Here is a 24,325-nt window from a genome sequence, read left to right as displayed (position 1 = left end):
TTTCCTCTCGTCCGATCACTGTATTTTTTTCTTTTTTTCTGCGTGTGCAATTCGCTTTATGACCTACCACGAGGAAAATACATTTTGGTCATGAGGAAATGCAGGGGTATAAATGTTATGTATGTGTATTTCTATTTTACCAATTTTCGTTCAATTAACAAGGATACGGTACATCTACGCGGAAGGAATATCACGTAAATCTTTTCCAAAAGAAGAGCAAAAAATATGCAAGGTTGTGAGTTAATTTTTCTCCTCTGTGTCTGTAATGATTGTATTGTTTCTTGAAAATCAATTGTAAGTTTCTAGGTCGGATGATAAAACAAAAAGCAAAACATCAGTACGCGTTTCGTTTTTATAGCTGTACACGCAGACGCGGTCAGTAGGACAAACTCTGCGCTCGAACCACTGTTTATATCGCGTGCATATTTTCTCGCTCGTGACTATTATACCTGCAACAGCTAATCAAAGCAACATACCTGTACGTAGTCAACTATATGATCGACTTGTCGACCGATCAAAAATTTTCATTTATATTTTGTTTCTTTATGTCACGAAAGAATTCGTATAACGTATGGTGAAGGACAATTTTTCGTTTGTATAGAAACTGGTTTTTGTGGATAAATGATAACTTTGGCTTTGAGTCAGCGGTCATCCCGAACATGGACTACGTGATTTTTTAACTGAATTATTACGCCATTGAATTCGTGTGGAACTTGCTATTCTAATAAGCAAGATACGGAAATTTTATAATTGGTATCATGAAAGTAAATGAGAAAATGCTGAAATTATTAAAAAAAATTATGGTAAGCAGAGCGTAAATCATTTGTAAGTTAAAATATGGACATTTTTTGAATGAATTATTCTCTATAAAATATAATCTAAAATTTTAAAAAATATTAAAAAATTACTGTTACAAATTGTTGTAAAAGTTGACTTCTTAAATCAAAAATTTTTTACTTTGTCATTTTCGCGACTTTTTGCGGTAAACACTCAAATCGATTGTTCCACATAATTGCCATTGATGTCATGTACATACGCAAGTCAAGTTTAAATAATCAACATTTGACCCTGCTCTTCACTATACATTCATTGTATTAACTTAAACTGATATATATTTATTGTTTGATGTGAATGCTTTATTTTCATCTAACTTTGAATTTATTTATTTTTAAGTAATTTCAATCTGAAATCAATATTTGCACAACTTATTTTTCACATTCTTTTCGATATTCAAGGCTTATAGTTTAAAGACAGGTTTTTTGAATATCAATCGACTCGCTAGTGCAGAATGGACAAAACAAGTTTGAAAGGTATATATATATATATACACACACACATTAAGAAATTTTTCTTGTACGATGTCAATCAATCTTCTTGTGAGTAAAATCAACGTTCATTGTCCTACAACGTTATATACTATTTCTTATGTGTTTTGCAGCAATAGAATTAATTTATGTTTATTTGGAAAATATTTATCACAACAAACTTAAGACTCTCACAGTGTAATTTTTGTTGCATTTTTTCAAAACAATTCATTTATTTATAATTTCACACGTTCAATGACCATAAAAAAGTGTTAATCAGGTGACTGAAAGCATGCAAAACAGCGTAAAAATCCTATTTATTCTGCACATTGACTTATATTCCACTGACTTGTGTGACTGGAAAAAGCCTAATTCTCTTTTTTTGTCCTCGAAAATTATCGCGAAATACTGAGAAGTAGACCTTGATTAAGCATACGTATTATTCTACTTTTACAGCTAGACGAATTTCAAAAGGAGTTGTCATTGAAGTACCAAAAGTATCTACAAAAATTGACTTATCATCTGCAATGGAAAAAGTATTAAAGGATTATTTCTAAAATGTAAAAATGAAATTTTCCATTTCAATAATTTGTCTTTTATATTATGAAAGAGCTACGTAGATAAAATGAAAATTGCAAATAAGATTTACCAAATCATTATACTACTAAAAGTTGAATTTTTTTCAAATTGATTTATAGTATAATTAGTTATATAACTTAATATTTTGATCGGAAAAGATAAAAAAGAATAACTACATGTTTTATGGAATAATACTATTTAAAGTTTCAGGTGTTATTTAAATGTAAAAAAATTTTACCCTAAAAAAATCTTCTTGCAGTAAGAGAATTGTTTTTGTTACAAGAAAAATTAGTCAGAAATAGCCAACGAGAAAATCTTTTTGTTTCAACAGATATCCTTTTATTATGAAAGAATATCTTCTCGTAACAAATAAATTCCGCTGGTCACGAGAGGATTGAGTGACTGTCATCTAATTACAGGGAAATCATTTTTCAGGGTATAAATTCACAATGGATATTACATTACTTGGGTCAGATATTTAAAGTGATTTTTAATAATTAAACAATTTAAATAACTTATATAGTATTCAATGAGAAGGGTAGAATTTATTGGGAATAATTCTACACTTGCACTTTGTAAAAAAATAATTGAACCTAATTCGCAATGGACCTATTCAAACCAGAAAACGTATAAAGAAAAATAAGTTATACTTTTTCAACCTTGTTCTATAGAAATAATACTAGGCTAAAATGACGAATGCTAGCAAATAAATGAAAAAGCTGCAACAGCCTACTGACTTTGAACATAACCCATCGTCCATAAAATGTAAAAAGATAGTCAAAGTCGCTTCTACAGTGATTGATACTTTAGCGGCACGGATACAACCAGTACCACCATTTTGAACGATAGGCGATAGGCGATATGCGATATTTGGCGATAATCGAAAACCTCCTTGAGAAACGATACTTGAGTAAACTTTAACTGAGAAGCATCGGACTACCCTAGGAGTAATGCGCGCGGCTCTGGCTTATATAGAAAACGCTGGGATTGTCTGTCGCTCGCGAGTAACATCGAACACGAGTCACAGCCACCTGCCGACAATTGTTAAGAATCGCATGCGAAATTGTTGCTACAGGTTTCCTTACTTGCGAAACGACGAGCTTCATGGACGAGTATACACGGGACTTGAACCGTTCGAAATCCCTAGGTATCACGCCTTCACTTAACCCGACCAACTGGTCCGTATATCTATACATGTATTTTGTAGCGTGTTTTTACTCTTGCTGGAGTTGGCTACAGTGCTGCACATTTCACCGTTTGAATATTACGAGTTTGGATCTTGTGTAATATCTCACCCAACTCGAAGGGATGGTGAGTCAATTATCTATTACAAAATTTTTCAACAAGTGCTTTCCTTATTGAGTTGGCATTTTTTTTTCCTTATTGATTGGTAGACCTTTCAAATTAACAGATATAGTTATCAGCGCGATAAACAATCGGCGGCTGGCGACATGTAGCGCCGCTCTGTTTTAGTGTAAGTGAAATTTTACAATCTACCATTAACTTAAATTACCCTGTTGGAACTATAAAATGTATCAAGCATCATACAAAAATTCACGAAAATCGTATGAATAATTGTATATTTTCACGATATCAATTATGGATTTCAAATATTACAGTACGTCACCGTAATATTTCTTAGACTTGGGGGGTAAAATACATGGCTAAGTTTGTTATTAATTCAGCGTAAATTAATATAAAAATTCACCCAATGTTTGAGTGTCTCAGCTTTACCGTGATGATCATTGTAATTTTTACTTTATTATTGCATCTTCTGCAATATTGCAGCTTTGAATCAAAGTGCATAACAGTTTTCATGCGATCGAAGTTCAAAGTTGAATGGAAAAAATTAGCAAGACATGTGGCTCTTTCAATCATGTACTTGCATTCGATGAGCATTAACGAGTGAGATTTAGCAACAAAAGCAAAACGATAGTCAGAGTCGCTTCCACAGTAAACGAAAAATTATTTAGTAGCATCGAATCCACTACACGTAGTTAGTTTACACCGGTACGTACTTGGATGTTAATAAATTGTTTCCTGAGAAGCATCGGACTACCGGTCAGTATCGATCGCGTGGCCAACTTATATAGGGAGCCAAGCTTTTTTCATGCACTCGCGGACAATTCTATAGAACTTTTCTAGCCACCTGTCGAATAAGCTCAACATTATTTCAACGATCAATATTTAAAAAAAGCTTCCCCAAGCTTAAAAACAATGCGAATGTGTGTGAATAACTGTCGACAAACAATGGTCACAATATCATATGAAAAATGTTCGAGACTTCGTAGTTAGTGGGTTGTTGATCGTTGATTCTGCTTGAGCTCGAGCGGTAAAGTTAAGACGCAGAGGGTGGTTGATTAAACTTCGGGGTGTACAAGGCGCTAGGGCAGAATTCTGCAATATCCCTTACTCAAGAGATACGCACCAATAACGTTTCTTTTCAAAAGTATATTGCGCGTTGGTAATGTAAATGTTGTCGTTGTCACGTCGTAACAGTGATGATATGATTTTTTTAATAGCTAATCGATTAAAAACCTGTTCTGTTATTCACAATAAAAAATTTTCAACGAACCAACTATCACTTTCCCATCAATATGTAATTTATTTGAAAATAATTAACTAAATCTGATGCACTAAGGAAGAAAATTGAAAAACTAATTTGCCTGACTCATTGAAGTAGTAATAGGCCAAATTGGTCAGGCGTCAGTAGTAACCCATTGACTATGAATAGTTAATATCTTCTTTTGTTCAGTTTCTTTTTGTTTTTATAGCAGTAGAGTTTCATTTACATATTTATGATCTGTAATAACAACACTAGCAGAAATTAAAAAATCCATTTTCACGAAACTTCAATCGACCAAAAAATAATTTAAAAAAATATAAGATATTTTTGTTTACATATGAATATTGTTATTAGCGTTAACGAAAATCTTTACAAAAATAAGCACGTACATGTGATTGTAAAGCCAAGTATAGATATTTCATTACGTCACACGTACGTCCAGAACAGCACAATTGATAAGCACGTCTGCACGAAGTAACAAAATGTATGAGGAGAGATTTTGCGTAACCGTTAAAACGAAAAGCTATGGTAGCGTATCCTTTTCAATGGCACGGAAGTGCAGCAAGCGAAAGAGAAAACTCGCGATTCTTTTTATGCTGTTGCGAAGAAAGCTGCTGTTAATTTCGCGGTGCGATATCGTCGATGACCCTTGCCTTCCTTGTCTACAATAACAAACGTACGCTCATAAATATTCCAAGGAGAATCTCTTCGTTTGTAGCTTGGAGTATATATGCTATAGATATTTGCCGATTGAATTTTAGACTCTGATTAATGGCTCTCTGCTTTCCTCTTACTTTGTAATTATAAACGTGACTGCTATATATTGACATTCTTATGTATACATTTAAAAATACGTTTGTATTTCAAATTTTCGAACGTTGCATCTTAATACTTGTTGCCTTAGAAGAACTTTGCGATGGATTAATCATCTCTATTTTTAAGTTGATTTTCTTAACGAGCGCCATCAATTTAAAAACATTTATGTGCTTTAAAAATCTTGACACATAAAGAAGCTCTTTGATAGTTTTTCTCGATTTGACACTGCAATAAATCCCAGAAAAACTAAAACGAATCTCTGAAGGACTATAAAAGTCGATACAAACGTTCGCCTGTTCCTCAATAAAATTACATCAACGAACGAAAGCGATGATTTTCCACACTTATTGTCTTTCACTGCTGTCTCTCTCGCGCAAGCATACTCGTTGTAAAACGCCTAACGGCCAAGCGATTAGCAAACCGGTGATTGTCTTATTAGAGAGTCGAGCGAAGAAAGAAAAACGCGATTTCCGGTGAAGCGCTCGATGATTCAAAAGGGTCTCTCGCAAGAGATGGTTGCATCCTCTAATTTCCTAAATCGGCTTGTAGGCAGCGTCTCGCGCCTACGGACATACTACACACTTCGTAACAAAAACGAGGTCGGTGCCTCCGCCTCGCGCCGTACGAGCCCGCCAGTGCGAATATTACTTTCTGCATGGGGGCATTTCTTCGATTGTTCCATGTGGGCATGCTATTTCTCACCCACATCGTTTTCTCCTCGTGTTTAATCTCACATGAGAAATGCCATTTGATTGATGTCTGACATTGTACACTATTTGAAAGTGCAACCTGTAATTGACGATTATAATTTTTTCCATCTTGATGATTTTGATGTGGCAACAAATATCAGTTTTCAAACCAAACTTGTAAATTTTTACATATAAAAAATATGATAGATTGGCTGTTATGTTGGTTTTTGCGTATATTAAGGCATAAACTGGAGTCATCACCTTGAATGAATATTCTCGAAAACTTATAAAACTTAACGAAGCTATCTTACTTTTATCTCAGAAGATTTTTGTCCCAAATCGAACGTGGCGAAAAGATCATTTGCTCTTTCAATATCGACCTTTATCGTGTAATAGACACTAATCTTATAAATTATCACTTAGAACTATTAATATTCATTCATTCCTAATCGTACCTTAAATCGAGAAACTCATAGATGAGAAAATCATGTATTCGTAACCGAGCACAAGCCTCAAAAACCCGTCCTATCAACCGTAGAAAAGCGATCCTTCAACGGCGAGTACGCAAGCAGTTCTTCTCGCCGCGTGAAAGTAGGTAAGACCTAGCTGAACTATACAATAGTTAAATTAGAAGCTGCAACGCTGTACAAAGCACTCTCGTGTTAATTTTTTTCTCCGTCGTAGAGCGATGACTCTCAACATGGCAAGTCACTGGATTACGAAAAATCGACCATGATAGCTTATGTACTTTTTTCTTTCGAATGTCCCACTTAAAATTCGACACTGTCGATCTTCTTCTTCTTCTTCTTTTCTGCACGTTAAGGTCGAACGGCAATGGGTTATACGATTTGGACGATGCTCAGAGAATAATTATTGCGATACGGCTAAAATTTATTCATCGAATCTATTCTGCGCATTTGTATGAGAATGTAACGATATCGATTATGAACTTTTCTATTCACGTTAGTTTTTTCGTAAACAAAGCTTGACATAAAAAAATTGCATTTTGTTTATATTGAAAAAATAAAAATGTTCCAAGCGTTCGCCACAAAAATATTGCAAATGAATAAACTGACACTCCTGCAATGATAAATGATACACTTGATAGATACCACGATAGATGAAAAATATTGTCTAACTCATTAATTTCTTTCTCGAAGGTATTTGACGCAGCGCGCGATTAGATCAATGTCCTTCGAATGAAAGTTGCACCACATCCTACAGTATATGCACTTATATTGCAATATTCTTCGCGTGAAAAAAATTTTGTAAACACTTTTTTCTCTCTATTCGAGCACTCTAAATAGCGTTCGATTATAATTGCTTGATTAAACGTGTGATTAATGCAACCTCCGTGTGCGCAGAGCATAGTGTATAATTATTATTTGAAACCCCGTTTGATTTTGTAAAAGACTTTCCTCACAGATGCACACCTTCGAACCTCTTAAGAATCGAATCGAAAACAGGCAATAGACAGGTAGGCTGGTAGGCCAAGAAAGAGTGAGAGAGCGTCGGTCAGGAGAGAGAGGGAATATCGGAGTCGGCTCGACGGCTCTAGTCGGTTTACTCGAGTACTTGCAGTCTTCGCCGGCAGCTCGACTTTCGCGAGAGGGCTCTCCGCACTTTGACTTCTCTTGCTTCTGCTTGGCTCATTCGCTTCATCTTTCTTTCCCCTCGAATTCACTTCGATGATGTGTGTCTGTGAGTGATAAAAGAAAAAAAAACCAAAGTGCGAAAAATTTTGTTTTCGTTTGTATCTGTGCGTGCATCATCATGTCGACTAACAACGAGAAGAATGCGATCAACAGTATGGCTAATGGTAACAGCATGTCAACCAATACGATCATCATGAATTCGAGTAGCAACGACAAGGACCGAGTGAGTTTGCATTTTTGTGTTACGTACGTTGATTCATTGTCCAACGTAATGCGAGTTTCACTTGACGTGAAGGTTTCAAACGAAACGCAACGTTTCTGATACCGTGAGAAGTACGAAAAGAAGAAAAACGTTGTCAAACAATGCGACACCGAATAACAAGTTTTTGTTTCAATGAACATTATCTACTACAGTTTGTGGATTTCTTAAGACAGCCTGTCAAACAACCAGAGCCGGCAAGCGCTAGTAATTGTTCGTAAGTGCGCACGCGCCCGGGAGCGAATTGCGAAAGTACAGTGGACACCTTCTCGAACACTGAACTTGCTTGAGAAAAATATATATAATTATTTTAACGCGACGAGGGTTACTTGACCTGCCTGCCTCTCGGTTCTTCAGTAATAACGTAAACATCATTCGCATTCACATCGCGCGGCATCGATTTGTGCAAACAAATATTGGTCGTTCGGAAATTCTATTTCAACAGATTGGCTCCAACAAGTTTTAGAGTATACGTTATTTTCACTTGCCTACACGCTCGTTGATGGCTACAGTTAAAATATTATTATCTCAGAGTTGCTATTTCTCTTCTCCTGTCAAAATAACAGTGAATATTCATAGCGTGTTTGATATTTCAATACATTGAATTCGTCCATCAAGTAGGTTAAATTGCAATGCATTGATTAATATTAGCATTTTCTCACGTCAGTTTTCCTGTTTGTGGGTTGGAACGTTTTTTTTTTCTTTCCGTACGACTTATATTATAGCGAGTCAAAGCTTTTGTAACTATCATTTGTGAGGATTCGACCAGAATAAGCACTTTTTGTACTTCTATTGATGTGAATAGCGATCCTACAATTAACAACATCTGCAGTACACGACTGAGTATAGTTTGCACGGATATTGAACGGGAATAAAAGAATTAATTCTCAAGTACCCATACCGAGTGGGCTTGTAAAACCTATTCAAACTGGAAGCTTTTTCCCGCCATACCGCATAGCTTTGGCGCACGTGCAATCCGCCGCCGTGGCTTTATATTGATTTTCGTTGCGCGCGTTGTGTGCTGCTGCTTCATATTCTCTCCCTCGTCGCGTGAGAATACAGTAGTTGTGCTTAAGTGCTGTACTGGGCCTCAAAAAAAAAAAAAAGAGAAAGGCGCGATGTTTGCGAAGCGGCGAAGACGAGTAAATGGAGAAAATCGTTATTTTTAGCGAGGCTTCTTCGGAGGCTAGTATGCACTCGCATCACTGACCACGTCTCTCCTCGTGGAGTGAGTATATCATGCTCCTACGTTTTCCCCGTGCACACGCTTATAAATGCACGCGATTGCGCTCGGTAATGCACTTCCGTCTTAAAAACCTCCAAGCTTCACTATGCGATGCGCTACTTTATTCCAGACTGAGATGTTTACTGACGGAACACACGTTCATTTGATTTTCAACGTACGGTGTGTTGAGCTGTTTGGGCCAGTTTACTTTATCGCTGCTTTGGTTATACACTGGTTAGCAATGCAATTTTTTCAGAGCATCTTCAGAATTAATCAATCGTTTGATGATTTACATCGACATTTTATGCAAACTTCTTTAATAAGATTTCTTCGTTAATGAGTTGCAAAAATGTTTCAAAGTTCAGCACAATATAAACGATTTTATATCTATAGGGTCTTACAAGACTGCAGAGATTTTATTAATAGATCGGAAAGCAATGCTAACATGGCATTGAATAGAGTTTCGTTATGACATCAACAAATTTTGGAAAGTAGGGCATTGTGAGAATATAATCAATTCTCGGTGTGTTTATATAGTGACTAAAATTGTCTTTGCTATTGTAAAGTAAACCTTGGAAAATGATTATTTTTGCCTTTCGTTAGTTACCGTAAGCATTTTAAAATTAATATTATTGCAAAGGATAATAAACTTAATTAATTCACTGTGAAAGCATCAAGCAATGCATGGTCATATTTTTTTTTAAAGTGTTAATTATCTGATAATTAGTACTTGAACATCTGCCTTTTGAGATAAAATACTTTCGTAGAGAGAAAACCTGTTAATTTTATAATGCTACTTCCAGACTTTTTAACGCATTCTTGAAAAATTGTAAATAAACTTTGGACAAGACAAAATAATAGAGACGTAAAAATATTACATAAATATAATCACAGCACGAATCCAACAGTATGCACGTAATGATACTTCCTGAAAAATAAAATTGTCGAAATAATATTTAGCCAGTCTCTAGTGTGCATTATTTCTGTACATTTTTATCGTCAAATCGCCTTTTGCGGAATTATATAAGGTAAAACTTATTATTATGCTATGGTTCGACGCGTCGTGCAGTGTTGAAGCGTGTTTATAAACAGGTAGTCCACAAGGCAAAGTCGTATTTGACGACACTTACGAAGATTGCACTTTCTCTTCCTATATATACATATATACAGGTTTCGAACAAAGTCGGCCACCCCGTGCGCTCGCAAGTGAAAGAGATTAAGTATCGCATCTGTAGAATGCATCTGTTAGAATGTAACGCTGCCTCCTTCCGCTTTCTATTTGAAAATTTTCAAACTCTTTTCGTTGACCGATCAAAAATAGGTTTTTAAAGAAAAATTGTATTGAATTTAACGAAAGCACAAAATTCGATTTTTTAACAATTAAGTATAAGGTCATTGTAGCGGCTTTCTCATACATTTATATAATACCTATAGAAGTTTTTTAAGAATAAAACTTTTCCTGCAAATCATTAGCGTACGTGACTCTTGAAATCATTAAAATCTAACATATATAGATACCAAATAATCAAATCAGAATATTCTTTAATTTTATGCCATCAGCTATATTCTAAGTTGTTTTATTAATTTCTTTTTCGATGACCTTGGCGTGTCCAATTCATATGACAAAATTACGGAGTCTTGCGTCATTGATAAAAATCAGTCATGTCAAGTCCTATGTTCATGCGTACAGCAATGCAAGACGTTCAGCTACGTGAAGAGACAAGTTGTCGGTATATATTTACAGATTGTTTCACGTGCATGTTTAGTGGATTGATATACCACCTATCAATGGCAAATTATTTCAATTATCAGTTCTATTAATTGTTGATCAAAAATACTCTTTTAAAGCTTTTGCTCTTTTAGGAAAAATTTCTCGTTTAATTTGATAGAATTAGGTTGACGAATATAGACTCTTCGACGAGCTAACGTTAATGAGTATTTTCATATAAATCCAAAACATTTTCACATAGATTAAGCTTTTCATGTTATTATTGTTCTTTTTTCTGCAAGATAAGTTTTTTTTTACTTATTTATTAGCAACCGATAATGATCTTAAACAATAGTTAACGGTGATGTTGATTGAATTGGTAATTCGGAACGCGCCATAGATTGTTAAGATAGTACGTTGCGGGATGTTTATTTATGAGTTTTCCTTAATACTGCGGCTTGAAAAATTTAAATTGTTTTCACAAAGCCGCAAGCCGAAACGTTTATTGAGTCGAAAAATATACAGGTACTTTAGCATAAATGAAAATACCTTACTGTTTATGAAAATTAAGTTAGCGCACAATTAAAAAAACTTGTCTGATATGAATTTGCATAGCAACTATTTAAGTAATTGAGCAATCAACGTGAAAATAACGCAACGAATTTCACTACCAAGAAATTTTTATTTAAAGTAATATAATAACAATAATTAAATAATTTGAATAACGTTCTTTATCATTTATTTCCATTATGTGTTAATGTTTGTTGTCGCACGTTTCTGAAAGTCTGTTTTTACATAACTCATCGTACAGATGATAACACGCGGTATGTTTAATTGTCATTTCAACAAATGTAGTAATTATCATACCAATTCTCGACTCAACTTCAACTAAAATATCACGTACTCGCGGCGCTGTAATCACCAAAAAAATCACAAGCTATCGCAAGCGCGCAACGTCCTATTACTAATATCATGTGGAGAGATCTTACGACTGCCTAGCAAGTTTATTTGTTTCGAACGAAAAGAAAATCACGTACTGCTAATAAAAAAACAAAAAAAACAATGAGGATTGCCAAAGCCAGGTCGCGTGTCAAACTAATTCAAGGATCGTCGCACGCGCTACTATATACGCATTGATCGGCGAGCGACGCGATGATAGTCGAGGTTTTATAATCTATTATGCATGCATCGTGTCATTTACGCTGAATTCGAAAGTATGTTTTGTACATAATATATTATACGATAATCGCATTTTTGTGATCTCTCTATAAGAGCGCAGTGAGATTTTTAACTGATATCAGTCAATTTTATTTATAATAATTATATTGCAAAAGATGCCAATTTCTTTTCACATAGTTCATAATTATATTTGTAATAATAATTGTTTCAAGAGATAATCATTACTTTTCAAAATACAACGTCACGAAATCTTACAAAAAAAATGTTCTTAAAAAAAATAAATCAAACTTGCTCGTTATATTTTTACTGATAATTTAAGAAAAATAGTATTTTCATTGAAATACTAGTTTTTGCAGCATGTAGTTTAGAGTAGAATTGTGCATATAATTGAATCAATAAGTGAACGTGATTAAACGCGACCGAGCAATTATGGTTTTTTTGCTTTTTCAATACTTTTCTTCGATACGCCGATTCGTAGAGGAAACTGCGACAGAGGTAAAAGAAGCTTTTGTCGTAAGTAGAATGAGTAAGGAATTTTTTGCCTTTTGGCTCGTATACTGGCGGTCCGGTATTTCTAGTAGTTGTTCCATACTCAGAATACGCATGGGATGATTTCAGTTTACTTTTAGTGTTTGTCGTCGGTGCCGCGACTGAGAGCAAGCGCAAGTGAAACAAAATTATTTCTCCCTCTCTCTCTCTCTCTCTCTCTCTCTCTTATTTGCTAATCCATTATCGGTGATTATTTACCCTCCAAGGTCCAAATCTAAAAAAAGTTATTACGAAGTTAAAGTTAAGCTATGCTGAAACAGCCGAATGAGTTCGACACACTTATTCCTGTAATTATCTTTTCAAACTTGTTTCTATAAATGTATAAATATATCACTTGGCTTTTGCAAGTCATCATGAGTGACAGCTCAAAGTTTAATTTATTTTTATACAAAAACTGTAAAATATAAATTTAATTGGATTCATGAATATAAGTGATATTACGGTCAAAACTAGGCTCAATTTTTATAAAATTTGATTTTTAATTATACTAGATTAATTTTTTTAAGCTCGTACTAGACTTGGTTTTATCATTGTAGCTTAAACAATTGATGAATCGTAAACTTTTGGCTTATTGTTAATAAAAATACATCATATTAAGTAGATATATATGTACTATTATCGTTAGCCCTGTCTTTAACTGCACAGTAAATTCAAAAAATTTACATAATCAAATTTAATGTGAAACGGTTCATGTTTTTAAAATAAGTGTATCGTAGATCCATCTACGCCGCGCACGTTGAACTATAATTATCTTCTACTACTTTTCTACTTTACCAAAAGAGTCGATCGACGTTATAATATTAAATTTGTTTTTCAAAAAAGCTCAAATATCCGCTTTGTTCTCTTCATAACTACCAAACGAGGTGAATTTAAGTTTGTTTTACTTGAAATATCGTTTCGAATCAATTGTACACTATACAAGAGCAGAAACATCTTCAACAAGTGAGATTCGAATAAAAAGTAAAGCAATTCCATTTTTTAAATCAAACGTATCTTTTGAACGAAATCGAGTTGAATTAGTCGTTTAAGCACATATCTACCTGTCAGTCCTTTTTGCATCATATCCAGTTTAATATTTAACTTCGAGTTCTGAAACGCTCTTCTCTTGCGGGTTCACCGTTCAAATTGTTTTATATGAAACTTGGACTTTAACATATTTCAAGTTTCTCTTGCCAATTTTATATTTTTTATTTCGTAGTTGCGAAAATAGAATATTCGCGGAAAATTAAACCAAAATCACTTTTTCATCGAGTCTTGAAATTTGAAAAAATGATATAATAGGATCTGAAATATAGTTACGACTGAATTAATACAACTGCGTATATGGTGCACGGTTCAACTTATAAATAAACAGGAATATAAAGAGCAATAAGCAACAAACGATAAATAAAAAAAACACTGAAAGTGTGAATTATCTAGTCGAAGTTAAGTGGCATCGATGGTACCTGGTGTGGTGTCAGGCTAGGCGGTTTTATAACAGAGACAGATACTTCGGCAGGCTCATAGGCCAGCTGCTGTTGTGCGTTACAGGACGTGGAAAGAGGGGAGCCAAGTGGAGGTACACTAGTGGTGGGGCAGTCAGCGGCGGCGGGAGCGACATCGGCGGTCGCAGAGTCGGCCTCGGCACCAGGTGGCAGCTGCCGCGGTCGTCGCTGGGCCTCAGTCGCTCGTCTGCTGCGGCGCCTGCTCGTGGCAATGATCCTGATCACAGGCCTTCTGGCCGCCCTCGCCGCGTTATGGCTCTACATGGGCCCTACCTTCATCCTGCAGCTGTGCATCGTCGCCGTCGTCGCCTATTTCGTTGCTGGTGGCAGGCTCAAGTGGGTCATCGTTGCGCTCAAAACTGCTCCGCGTGACCTCAAGTGAGTAGCGACGCTTTGTTTCAAATCGTCATGAACGACTGATAGATAATCAATTATACAGGGATCGATTACTTTTTACTAACGTTATGCCGTATCGATGAAATTTGTTTATGTGGGCTGCAGGAATATAAAAAAGCCGTCTTCGTATAAGGCACGATGCCCTTCTTTCTCCAGCTTTCTCCGCTGTGCCACAGGTATACTTTTCTTAGGTGAACCGTGACGCGACAAACCACGCTTGCTCGAGCGGAGGGGAACACGGCTAAAAAAATCTCGTTTTCTAGACGCCGATTAGTCAGACTCGAAGGTTGTGCGTGGTTTTTTTAGCCTAGATGAGGTCTTTTCAAAGACGCATACATTTCTCTAATGATGAAAGTAATATTAACAGTGTGATTGTAGTAATTTTAAAGCGGATTTTGCTCCTGCTTATCTCCATGCCGCGATAATACGTCAGTTTCTACGCTAGAAATAAAACGTATGTATAATGAAAAGCTTTCGTTCGGTGAAAATCTTGTGTATTCCTCGTGAACTGTAACTGACTTCACAGGTCATGTACCTGTTATTGAAGAACAATGTTTTTTTCCGCATTTAACATATGCATACACCGAACTTAACTTATTTATTCTTCACTTATGAGTCGTACGTCAGGAAAAGTTATTGCGACATTTTCTAATAACAAAATACTGATCGGCTGCGACTGCTTCCATTTAATTTTCATGACAAGATGGATAGAGAAAAAGAGCACGGCGAACTGATTGACAAGGCAAATTAATGCAGCACTCGAATCGCTCGTAGATGATTTCGCAAGTTTTCGAGGAATAATATAGTCAATAGGCGTTCGAGTCTATACAACGATGAATTTCTGATGAAAGTGCACAGAGGTTGCGCTCGAAAATCCACTTGGGAGAATTTGATTTTATTAAAGTCGAATTGGTTTTGAATAAAATCAAATTCGCGCGAGCGAGTGCCAGTTGGTTCGGTAAATAATGCATAGATAACTCAGGCGTGTATGCACGTACAGCAAGCTCAAGAAACGCTTGTATCGCGCAGTCAGAGCAGAAGCAGACGATAGCTCGCGAAATCAAATCACACACGTGCTCGCACGCATTATTCGGCGTTTCGCGATACGCCCGAGAAACGTCTTTGTAATTTTTGTCTTTGACAGCTCGCGTATCTCATTGTAAACAGTGCAACAAACTATGAATGACTTGACGTCAATCGTGAACGATAAATTTTATGCGTATACAAGACCAACGTCCGCAAAATGTACACGTTTAGAAAATGTGATTATGTCGCTCTGAGGGAGACAGGTGAAAAAAAAGATTGTCGCGAGGGGATATGAAGAAACTTTGTCGAAACGCGTATGTTTGTTGCGGCTGCCTGAGACCGGTTCCACTCGATTTCAACGTGTGTACTTGTATGAGCTCGTCGCACACACTGCCTTGCCAAACGCTCTATATGCGTATGTGATCGTGATATTGAAGAGTTTAAGTGTACGAGAGAGGCAGCCGCACACACCGGGTTTTTGGATTGAAAATTCGTCGGTTGCGTTGTTGCGTATTTTCTTAAGATTCAACAAAAACACAATCGCTTTTTTTCATTCTCATCGTCATTCATATACTATGGCATGGTAGAGAATATTCGAACATTATCACGAGAGTAAAACAGAATTATGATTTATCGAATGCTTATCTTTCTTTTACTAGATAGACATTCCTATATATTCCTATTTTATACGATTAAATTCAAGCGATTTATTATTGTATAAGAACAAACGAATCGTGAAAGTTGATAAAGACTATCGAGATTTTCCTGTAATTTGATCATCGATATGTGAATCAATTTTTTTCTAGTCTGTTGTAAGTACAAATGATTCCGAAAATAAATGTTTGTATACCACTATACTTTCTATACCACTATACTTAAATTGATGGAAAAAAGCCATGTGTCCAATTGCTTTACACGCAATGTTAAAATATACGTCACCCGTAGAACTGACTTTTGGACTTATCTATTAATAACGAACTTGTTTGTAAGAAATCTCATTGACTTTAATTTGAATAAAATTTATAAATGATTCTTTTCTAATGATGGGTGACTCGAAATCATATTCGTTCGCGTGGCAAAAATGAAAGAAAAGCGAGATTCGCCAGTGTATATTCATAATAGTACCCACGTTTGCGCTCTCATGGGTCGTCTCCATTCCGCTATACACGTATGGCATCTCTTCATTCTCGAGGAAATATAACGGAATATCCGAGCCTAGTCGTGCCTCGTAAATGCGAAAATAATTCTATCGTACGTTCCATCGAGACCTTGACGCTCAGACTTTACTATTAACGTGGTTTTCTCTTTCCAAAAGTAGATATAGAAAATTACTGACTTTAATTATCTCCACGGTACGATAAGATTCTAAAATCTTTCGAAAATTTTCAGATGTGTTCGGAAAGAGTCAGAGTCAGAAACGTTTGAATTTCGAAATAGTTTTGCTTAACCACACAACTACGATGTTTAATCTTTGAACTTTGACATACTTGCTACGAGAATTGTTGTCATGAATTATTAAATAGTCACAAAAAAGAACAAGAAAAAAAAACATGACATACGCTAAACTTTTATTTCTTTTAAAGGGCAATACTCCGTTATGTTCAGTTGCTGTGGACAATAAAAGGGCATGAGAAAAAAGACCGCAGTGTCGCCGATGTATTCCGTCAGCACGTGGCCAAAAATCCTAACAAGCTGTGTCTTATTTACGAGGATCAAGAATGGACGTTTCAACAGGTACATAATAACTAATGTGACATCATGCATAAGACGTAAATAAAAACGAGAAGCTTTTTTATCTTCGATACGATGAAAAAACAATTTGCATCGTTAATAAACCCGAGTGAACGCATGAATTACAGGTCGAAGATTACAGCAATAAAGTCGCATCGGTGTTCAAAGCCCATGGATACAAGAAGGGCGATACGGTGGCGCTATTGTTGGAAAATCGACCGGAATACGTTGCTATTTGGTTGGGCCTTAGCAAACTTGGCATTATAACGCCTCTTATCAATACTAATTTAAGAAAAAGTTCGTTGCTGCATAGCGTCACAGTTGCAGAATGTCAGGCATTGATTTATGGAGCCGATTTGGCTGAAGGTAATGCAATTGAAGCTACAATGGATAATTAATACGTCGCGACACGCGACTTTCATAATTATAACAAAGAATTCACGTGGATCGAATAGTTCATTAGAAGATCGCGTGTTTCTTTCAATTTCACGTTTTCTGTGAGTCTCTTTCAAGTGCACTCGAGTAATTTTAACATTTGAAGATCATATTAATAACTTATTGTTTTATATTGAAAAATACTTGAGGCGGAGTAGAAGCTTCACAAACTAAATAATCAGGAAACTCCTATCAACATTTGCTGCGTCTATTATTTTATTAAAATCAATTACAATTCACTTAGCGTAGGCATTAACTTCTCAACATTATATTAAAAAATATTGATATTCCAGCCGTAAAAGATATTTCGTCATCGCTGGATGCAAAGATGGCACTGTATCGTTTTTCGGACAACCTGAAATTGCCAACAAACGGACTAAAAGAGAAGGAGCTGGGCAACTTTTTGGCAGATGCTCCAAGTGTGCCACCGGTAATCCAAGAAAAGGGTTGCTACGGTGACAAACTCATGTACATCTATACCAGCGGCACCACGGGCTTACCCAAAGCTGCCGTCATCACCAACTCCAGGTATATACACTTTGAATTGGAGATTTTCAGAGCAATCGATATCCTCTTTTGCAAGTGGGTTACGGGCCTGCGTGTCAAGGGTCGCCGCTCGCCTCTTTACTTTAACAACAAACAATCTCACTATTCTCATTTCGTCGACCATTCATCGCGTACTATGATATAGCATACGATTAATGCTACCTTTTTACGAAATGTTGCGATAGTCGACCTATATATGTATACATCCATGATATGATGACACTCGTGATTTAGCGAGCTACCATAACATTTAGATATAGCTTGATCTTTTCTTTATCTAGCCACAATCTTTCGGTTTATAAGTCATCATAAAACTTTTAAGATTTTTTATTTGATATTACCTCGGAAGCATTATTTTCTTGCTGATTGAGCATTGAAAAAAAAAACTATTATTACTGATTACTTGATTCTTTTGCAGATTCATGTTTATTGCTAGTGGAATACATTACCTAGCGCCTTTCAAGAGTTCCGATAGATTTTACACACCTCTACCGCTCTACCACACGGCGGGTGGAGTGATGACTATAGGTCAAAGTTTATTACACGGCGGTACAGTCGTCATTAGGAAAAAGTTTTCTGCCAGTGCATACTTCGGCGACTGTATCAAGTACAATTGCACGGTAATTTGCGTCTTATACTAACGACTTACTTACTTACTTACTTGCTGTTGTTTTCTTATTTATTTTATGTTACTTTCACATCGACTTTGCACCAACGAATTAATCTTTCAAAAGCTAAAGTAAAGATTACGTGCATTTTTTTAGGTGGCGCAATATATTGGAGAGATGTGTCGTTACATATTGGCGGTGCCACCCAAACCTGAGGATAAGAAGCACAAATTACGTGTTATATTTGGAAATGGCCTGAGACCGCAAATTTGGCGAGAATTTGTCGCACGATTTGACATTCCTCAGGTGTGCGAATTTTATGGCGCCACTGAAGGCAACGCTAATATAGGTAAATATTTTCTAGCGAAAACGAAAAATATTGCCTTTGTCCGTAACTAAGATGTAAATTATAACTGTTTATTATTTAGTGAACGTTGATAATACCGTCGGAGCTATTGGCTTTGTATCGCGTATATTACCTGCTGTTTATCCTATTTCGATTATCAAAGTCGATGCTGATGGGGAGCCAATCAGAAATTCGAAAGGACTGTGTCAAGTTTGCGAGCCAAGTACGTAGATTGTTTAATCAATTGATTATATTTATATTCGGCAGAATTATTGAAATGCGCACTCAAGATTGAGTTTAATTTCAATTAAATGAAAAATACTTAAATCATGTATGATAAATGTTGAAAACCTGGAAAACATATTTGAAGAATTTTGCGTTATCGTTGCAATTAATTCAATGATGCAAATGAATTTCAGACGAGCCTGGCGTATTTATTGGCAAAATCATTCCAAACAATCCAACTAGGGCATTCTTAGGATACGTAGATAAAAAAGCATCCAAGTCTAAAATCGTTCATGACGTATTTAGCAAGGGTGATTCAGCATTTTTATCAGGTAAGAAACGATCTTTTTTCATAGATTATTCAATAAAAACTAAGAATAGACAAACCACTCAATAACTTGTTTTTTTTAATTTGGTAGGTGACATTCTAGTAGCTGATGAGCTTGGTTATTTATACTTTAAGGACAGAACTGGTGACACATTTCGCTGGAAAGGTGAAAATGTCTCGACGTCTGAGATTGAAGCTATTGTCAGTAATTTTATCAATTATAGGGATTGTGTGGTCTATGGTGTCGAGGTATGCAAATCATTTGATTTTTTAAATAACTTTGCTTGTCTTTAATGTTGTCGTTTATTATTGGTGAATTAATTATAATGTTAGGTTCACGGAGCGGAGGGCAGAGCTGGTATGGCAGCTATTTACGATGCGGACGGTACTTTGAACATTGATCGACTAGCTACCGACGTACGGGAGCAATTACCTAGCTACGCTAGGCCGCAATTTATTAGGATATTAACCAAAATTGATCTCACTGGTGAGTTTCCAATGTACTTTATTTTTGGATTTCGAGTTTTGATAATTTGACAAAAGTAAGGAACTTTCTACATAAGAGCCAGACGTCAGATAAAAATAAAAATATGGCACATGGTCTTTTCTGATCACGCACAAATCACTGGTAAGATAATGATAAATAATCGATTGGTTTTTTACCTCAACATCCGATGTCCGATGCCCGATGTCCAATGGCTCTTACGTAGAAAGTCCCTAATTTTTTTAAAGCAATGTGTCTTTCCCATTTGTAATAGATTAGGGTGTAATCAATCAGAATAGAATGATGTTCTTTCTATCTTTGACTTGACTTATAATTTTATTCATCTTAAATTTTTATAGCCAGAGAAAATGTTGGACTTATTTAAAAATTATTATAAGCTAGATTTGTAAACGAGATTTTGATAATCGTTGATAGATACATTTAGACCGTTTTTAAAATTTTTTTGTTTGTAAAACTATCGATCGCAATATCTCATAACAACTATAAAATATTATAATAGTTGAATTCTATCCTAATTTATTATTTTTAGGCTACATTGTTAATTCTTTCAAATAAAAAAGTTAAAAAATTTGAAGTTAACGAAAGTAAATTAAATAACAGCAAACAAAGTAAATCTTTGCAATGATATTTTAGATATTTCTACATCTGTAGAGTATGCAAAATACAGTTTTTTTTAACAACAAAATATTTTAGGTACGTTTAAGTTGAAGAAGAAGGATCTACAAATCGATGGCTATGATCCAAGAAGAATAAAGGACAAACTTTATTATATGGATCCGAAGACTGGTTACGAGCCACTTACGTCGGATGCTTACGACCAAATCAAAAATGGCAAAATTCGCTTTTGAGGCGACATTGGTGCACACGAATGAGCGTGGGTCAGTGGATGTTGTACAAAATACAAAAGTAAAAACAACTCCGATGAGGGAAAGAAGGAAACTGAGTTTGCAGCACAAAAGCTAAATACAGACACAAAATGAAATGAATGCGCACCGCGAAAAAGAAAACGTACACCAAGAAAGCTTTAGTACATCTATAGCATTCGTCGCGAACTTTCCTTTTGTAAATAAAAAATAACAAACGTTCGCGCCTATCGGAGAGAGGTTGAAAATCAAGATTTGTTTCGAGTAAAATAAACTCCAGTCAGAGTTTAATATTTCGAAGCACGTTGATGACTATCGTGTTATTTTCTATAAAAGATGAAAACAAAGTTATTGATGAACAAAAAATCTCAAAAATATTGTTTTCCTCTAGAAGAAAAAAGTAAGTAAATAAAATCGTTACGCTTCGGCTTCGATTCTTATCCTTGAATAATGGAAAGTCTATAGGGTAATAGTCACGTAGAATATTTTTATTTTGTTTTATTATTGAAGTTTAATCACTTTCTTCTAAGTTAGTGAAATGAAACTTTAAAAGAATTAATATGTATATTTATGCGAATATATATACGTTTTTATATCTTTATTTATTTCATTACGGAGAACCTCGATAATTTCGCCGTTTAATTCTTCCAATTTTGTACGCTTCCATTTGTTTACTTAAGTTGTGTTGCACAATATTTTAATGTGAAAAATAACAAAACGAACAAATATATTTTCTACGAAACTATTGATGTAAGCTTGTGAAATAATGTAGCATAATATTTTATAACGCCAAGTTTTTTCAGTGTCTCTTTTGAGTAGCTGTGATATGCCTGCATCTTGCTTCGTAGACAATAATGTGTTTATTAGTAAAATTACTTTTACCATTGTCCAATTTATACTATTTACAAATCGAACTCTCATAGATATATTATTTCAAGGTTTTACAGTCGACTTTTTTCAATTTGAATGAACACTACATGCCCTTCATCTTTAAGCAATTTTAATAATAATAGAATGTAGTTATAAACAAAATTTACATGCTTCACAAAAATATCAATTAAAATTTACAACACAAATATAACAGGAGAGTTAAGACGGAAGTGTAAAAAAGTTTAGCTGAAACGCTATATAATATAATTTGTAAAATTGCAATGAGAAATTTTTCACAGATTCCGTTCATCCATGACACCAAAATAGATTAGGGAAGACTAGTTTCATGATATAACGATGTAACGATACGTAACGATATTACCGAGTTTATGAAGCTAAAGCAAAACTAAAAACTGCTGTAACTAAACTTTGCATCCATTTTAAGAAAAAAGGCAATTTTGAATCAACATGTAAACTGCAGCATTAGACGTAAAAATAGCTATGTATGTATGTATAATTTATTGCAACGAACCTCAACAATATTTCCGTTCATTTCATCATTTGCAAGCAACGATGTTGAGAAACCAAAAATTGCAATGCTTAAAGGCGCATGTCGGTGATATTACGAGGGCGGTCTCCAAATGAATTGTGTTAATTTAATGTTTATTTAATGACAAGTGGGGTATATGCGCAGTTTCAACGTTGCGATAATTTAAAATATATTGTTGCTTGTTATGTTTTTAGAATAAAAAAAATTTTAATATTTTTTAATTGCCGTCTTTAAGTTATTATTTCATACCGAATCAAACGACATGTGTACAATCAAAATTGAAAAGAATCGTTACGACGACCTCAAGAAAAACGAATAACTGTTTTTTTCACTAGCACAAGATATTTTACGCGCATTATAATCAAAAATAGAATCAAATAAAAAAAACTAACAACGAACAGTCTTTCCGGTTTGGCACTTTTTATTTACTCGACAATCGCTGAATACTACGTCTCATGACCGGGAGAGAAAACGTAGCGCATACTATAGATACGAACGTGATGACAATCAAAGTAAAGACGCATAAAACGCTAACGAATGAAATTAAACAGGCAAACAGCGTACACACAAGATAACCGGATATTTCCGTTTCCCCTTGATTTAGCCGCGCGTGCAAGAGCGGGGCTGAGTCGGTAATGGGAAGAATGTGGCTGTATACTAACGTAGCAAGAGGCGTCTGGAAATATCCCGCTGCTGCCTTGTTGTACGTGTAAAGGTAAGTTCGACAAGCGAAAGGGGAGTTTAATACTCGGTGCTCGCAAAAGCAGGACTTCTATTTCAGAGTTGCAAGACGTGGATCAGTTGGCTCTTAGGTTCAAACGCGCGCGTCGGAGTTTTCGCATGCGACTTTGTTCTCCCTCACTATCGCTTTGTGCGCGCGAAAAATCATTTGGTAATGAAAGATTTCAACATTCATATATTTAAATTCGATATATTAAGTAGGAATTTTCGAAATTGTATTTTTAAACATAATTTTGAATAGTGGTTCAAGGATATAACAAGATCATCTAACGATCAAACATCAGGTTCTTACATTAATAACTGAACTTACACCAACTCCTACAGGTAAACAAAAAATAAAGTAGTGAATTATAGACCTATTCACTAATTTCTAACATTGGAAAAATATTTAAAAGACTCATATATTCATAAAGTTATTATAGAATGGATAACAGTATGTCTTTATAAAAATATTGGAACTAAAGATTAACCAATATTATAAGCAGAAACGTTGATAATAGTGTTAGAACGATTGTAAAATCTTCGATGCGGTGGTTCATAATATATTAATTACAAAAATTAGTTACAAAAATTACAATTTGTAAATTATAACAAATAAATAAAAAATAAAGTATTTTAATGCATTATTTGCGAAGACGCATTACATAAGTTTATGAAGGACCTTCTCAGTTGATAGAAATCTTTAATAAACAAATAAAAGTTAAAATGAGAAAATCGAAAAGTGTAAACAAAGTCTAAATAATACGTATCGAGTCATTAAAAAATTGTTGAATCTAGGCAAGCGATAATGATAAAAAGGTAACTATGCTTGTTGCAAATTATATATGTAGCGTACCACTAGTATCAATGTGTATGGGTAACCGTACATAGCAAATACATAGAGCCACAGCAACATCATCGTCGTTAAGGAGCAGGAGGGGGGGGGGGGTGAAAAGTTAGTACGAATTGGTGTCATACATATCACTTCAGATAGTTTATTAATTAATTACATAGTTTTAAAATCAAGAAGCATCTACCATTACGTAGACTAGTGACAATAATTTAACCATAATAATTTATGCAATAGTTGCACGTACGCACGCTTTTACAAAACCTTAAATTTTCATATGGTGTATGTGCGCGCACGTGTCTGTATGTGTGTG

At 35.1% G+C, this 24,325-nt stretch overlaps 1 protein-coding gene across 1 annotated transcript; it reads left to right on the top strand.

The window, feature by feature from the left end:
• The first annotated feature begins 7,569 nt into the window (after positions 1-7,569).
• On the top strand, positions 7,570-22,398 carry LOC131668755 (long-chain fatty acid transport protein 4). Its single transcript, XM_058943174.1, has 12 exons — positions 7,570-7,832; positions 14,060-14,391; positions 17,019-17,169; positions 17,295-17,532; positions 17,895-18,129; positions 18,566-18,767; positions 18,912-19,104; positions 19,184-19,324; positions 19,521-19,658; positions 19,746-19,903; positions 19,988-20,141; positions 20,853-22,398. The coding sequence occupies exons 1-12, from the start codon at positions 7,728-7,730 to the stop codon at positions 21,005-21,007; spliced, it is 2,202 nt and encodes a 733-aa protein (XP_058799157.1). The 5' UTR covers positions 7,570-7,727; the 3' UTR covers positions 21,008-22,398.
• Positions 22,399-24,325: the final 1,927 nt, after the last annotated feature.

The sequence above is a fragment of the Phymastichus coffea genome, unplaced genomic scaffold (assembly GCF_024137745.1).
Source record: "Phymastichus coffea isolate CEN01 unplaced genomic scaffold, Cenicafe_Pcof_1.1 PCOF00083, whole genome shotgun sequence".
NCBI classification, from domain to species: domain Eukaryota; kingdom Metazoa; phylum Arthropoda; class Insecta; order Hymenoptera; family Eulophidae; genus Phymastichus; species Phymastichus coffea.
Note: the sequence above shows the minus strand (reverse complement) of the source record. Positions and strands in the feature narration are given on the sequence as shown.

Bases quoted from the DNA above. Each gene is read 5' to 3' on its own strand.
- LOC131668755 (XM_058943174.1), top strand. From the start codon at position 7,728: ATGTCGACTAACAACGAGAAGAATGCGATCAACAGTATGGCTAATGGT. The intron at 19,105-19,183 runs GTAAATATTTTC...TTTATTATTTAG, and splicing joins TGAAGGCAACGCTAATATAG to TGAACGTTGATAATACCGTC. The intron at 19,659-19,745 runs GTAAGAAACGAT...TTAATTTGGTAG, and splicing joins TGATTCAGCATTTTTATCAG to GTGACATTCTAGTAGCTGAT.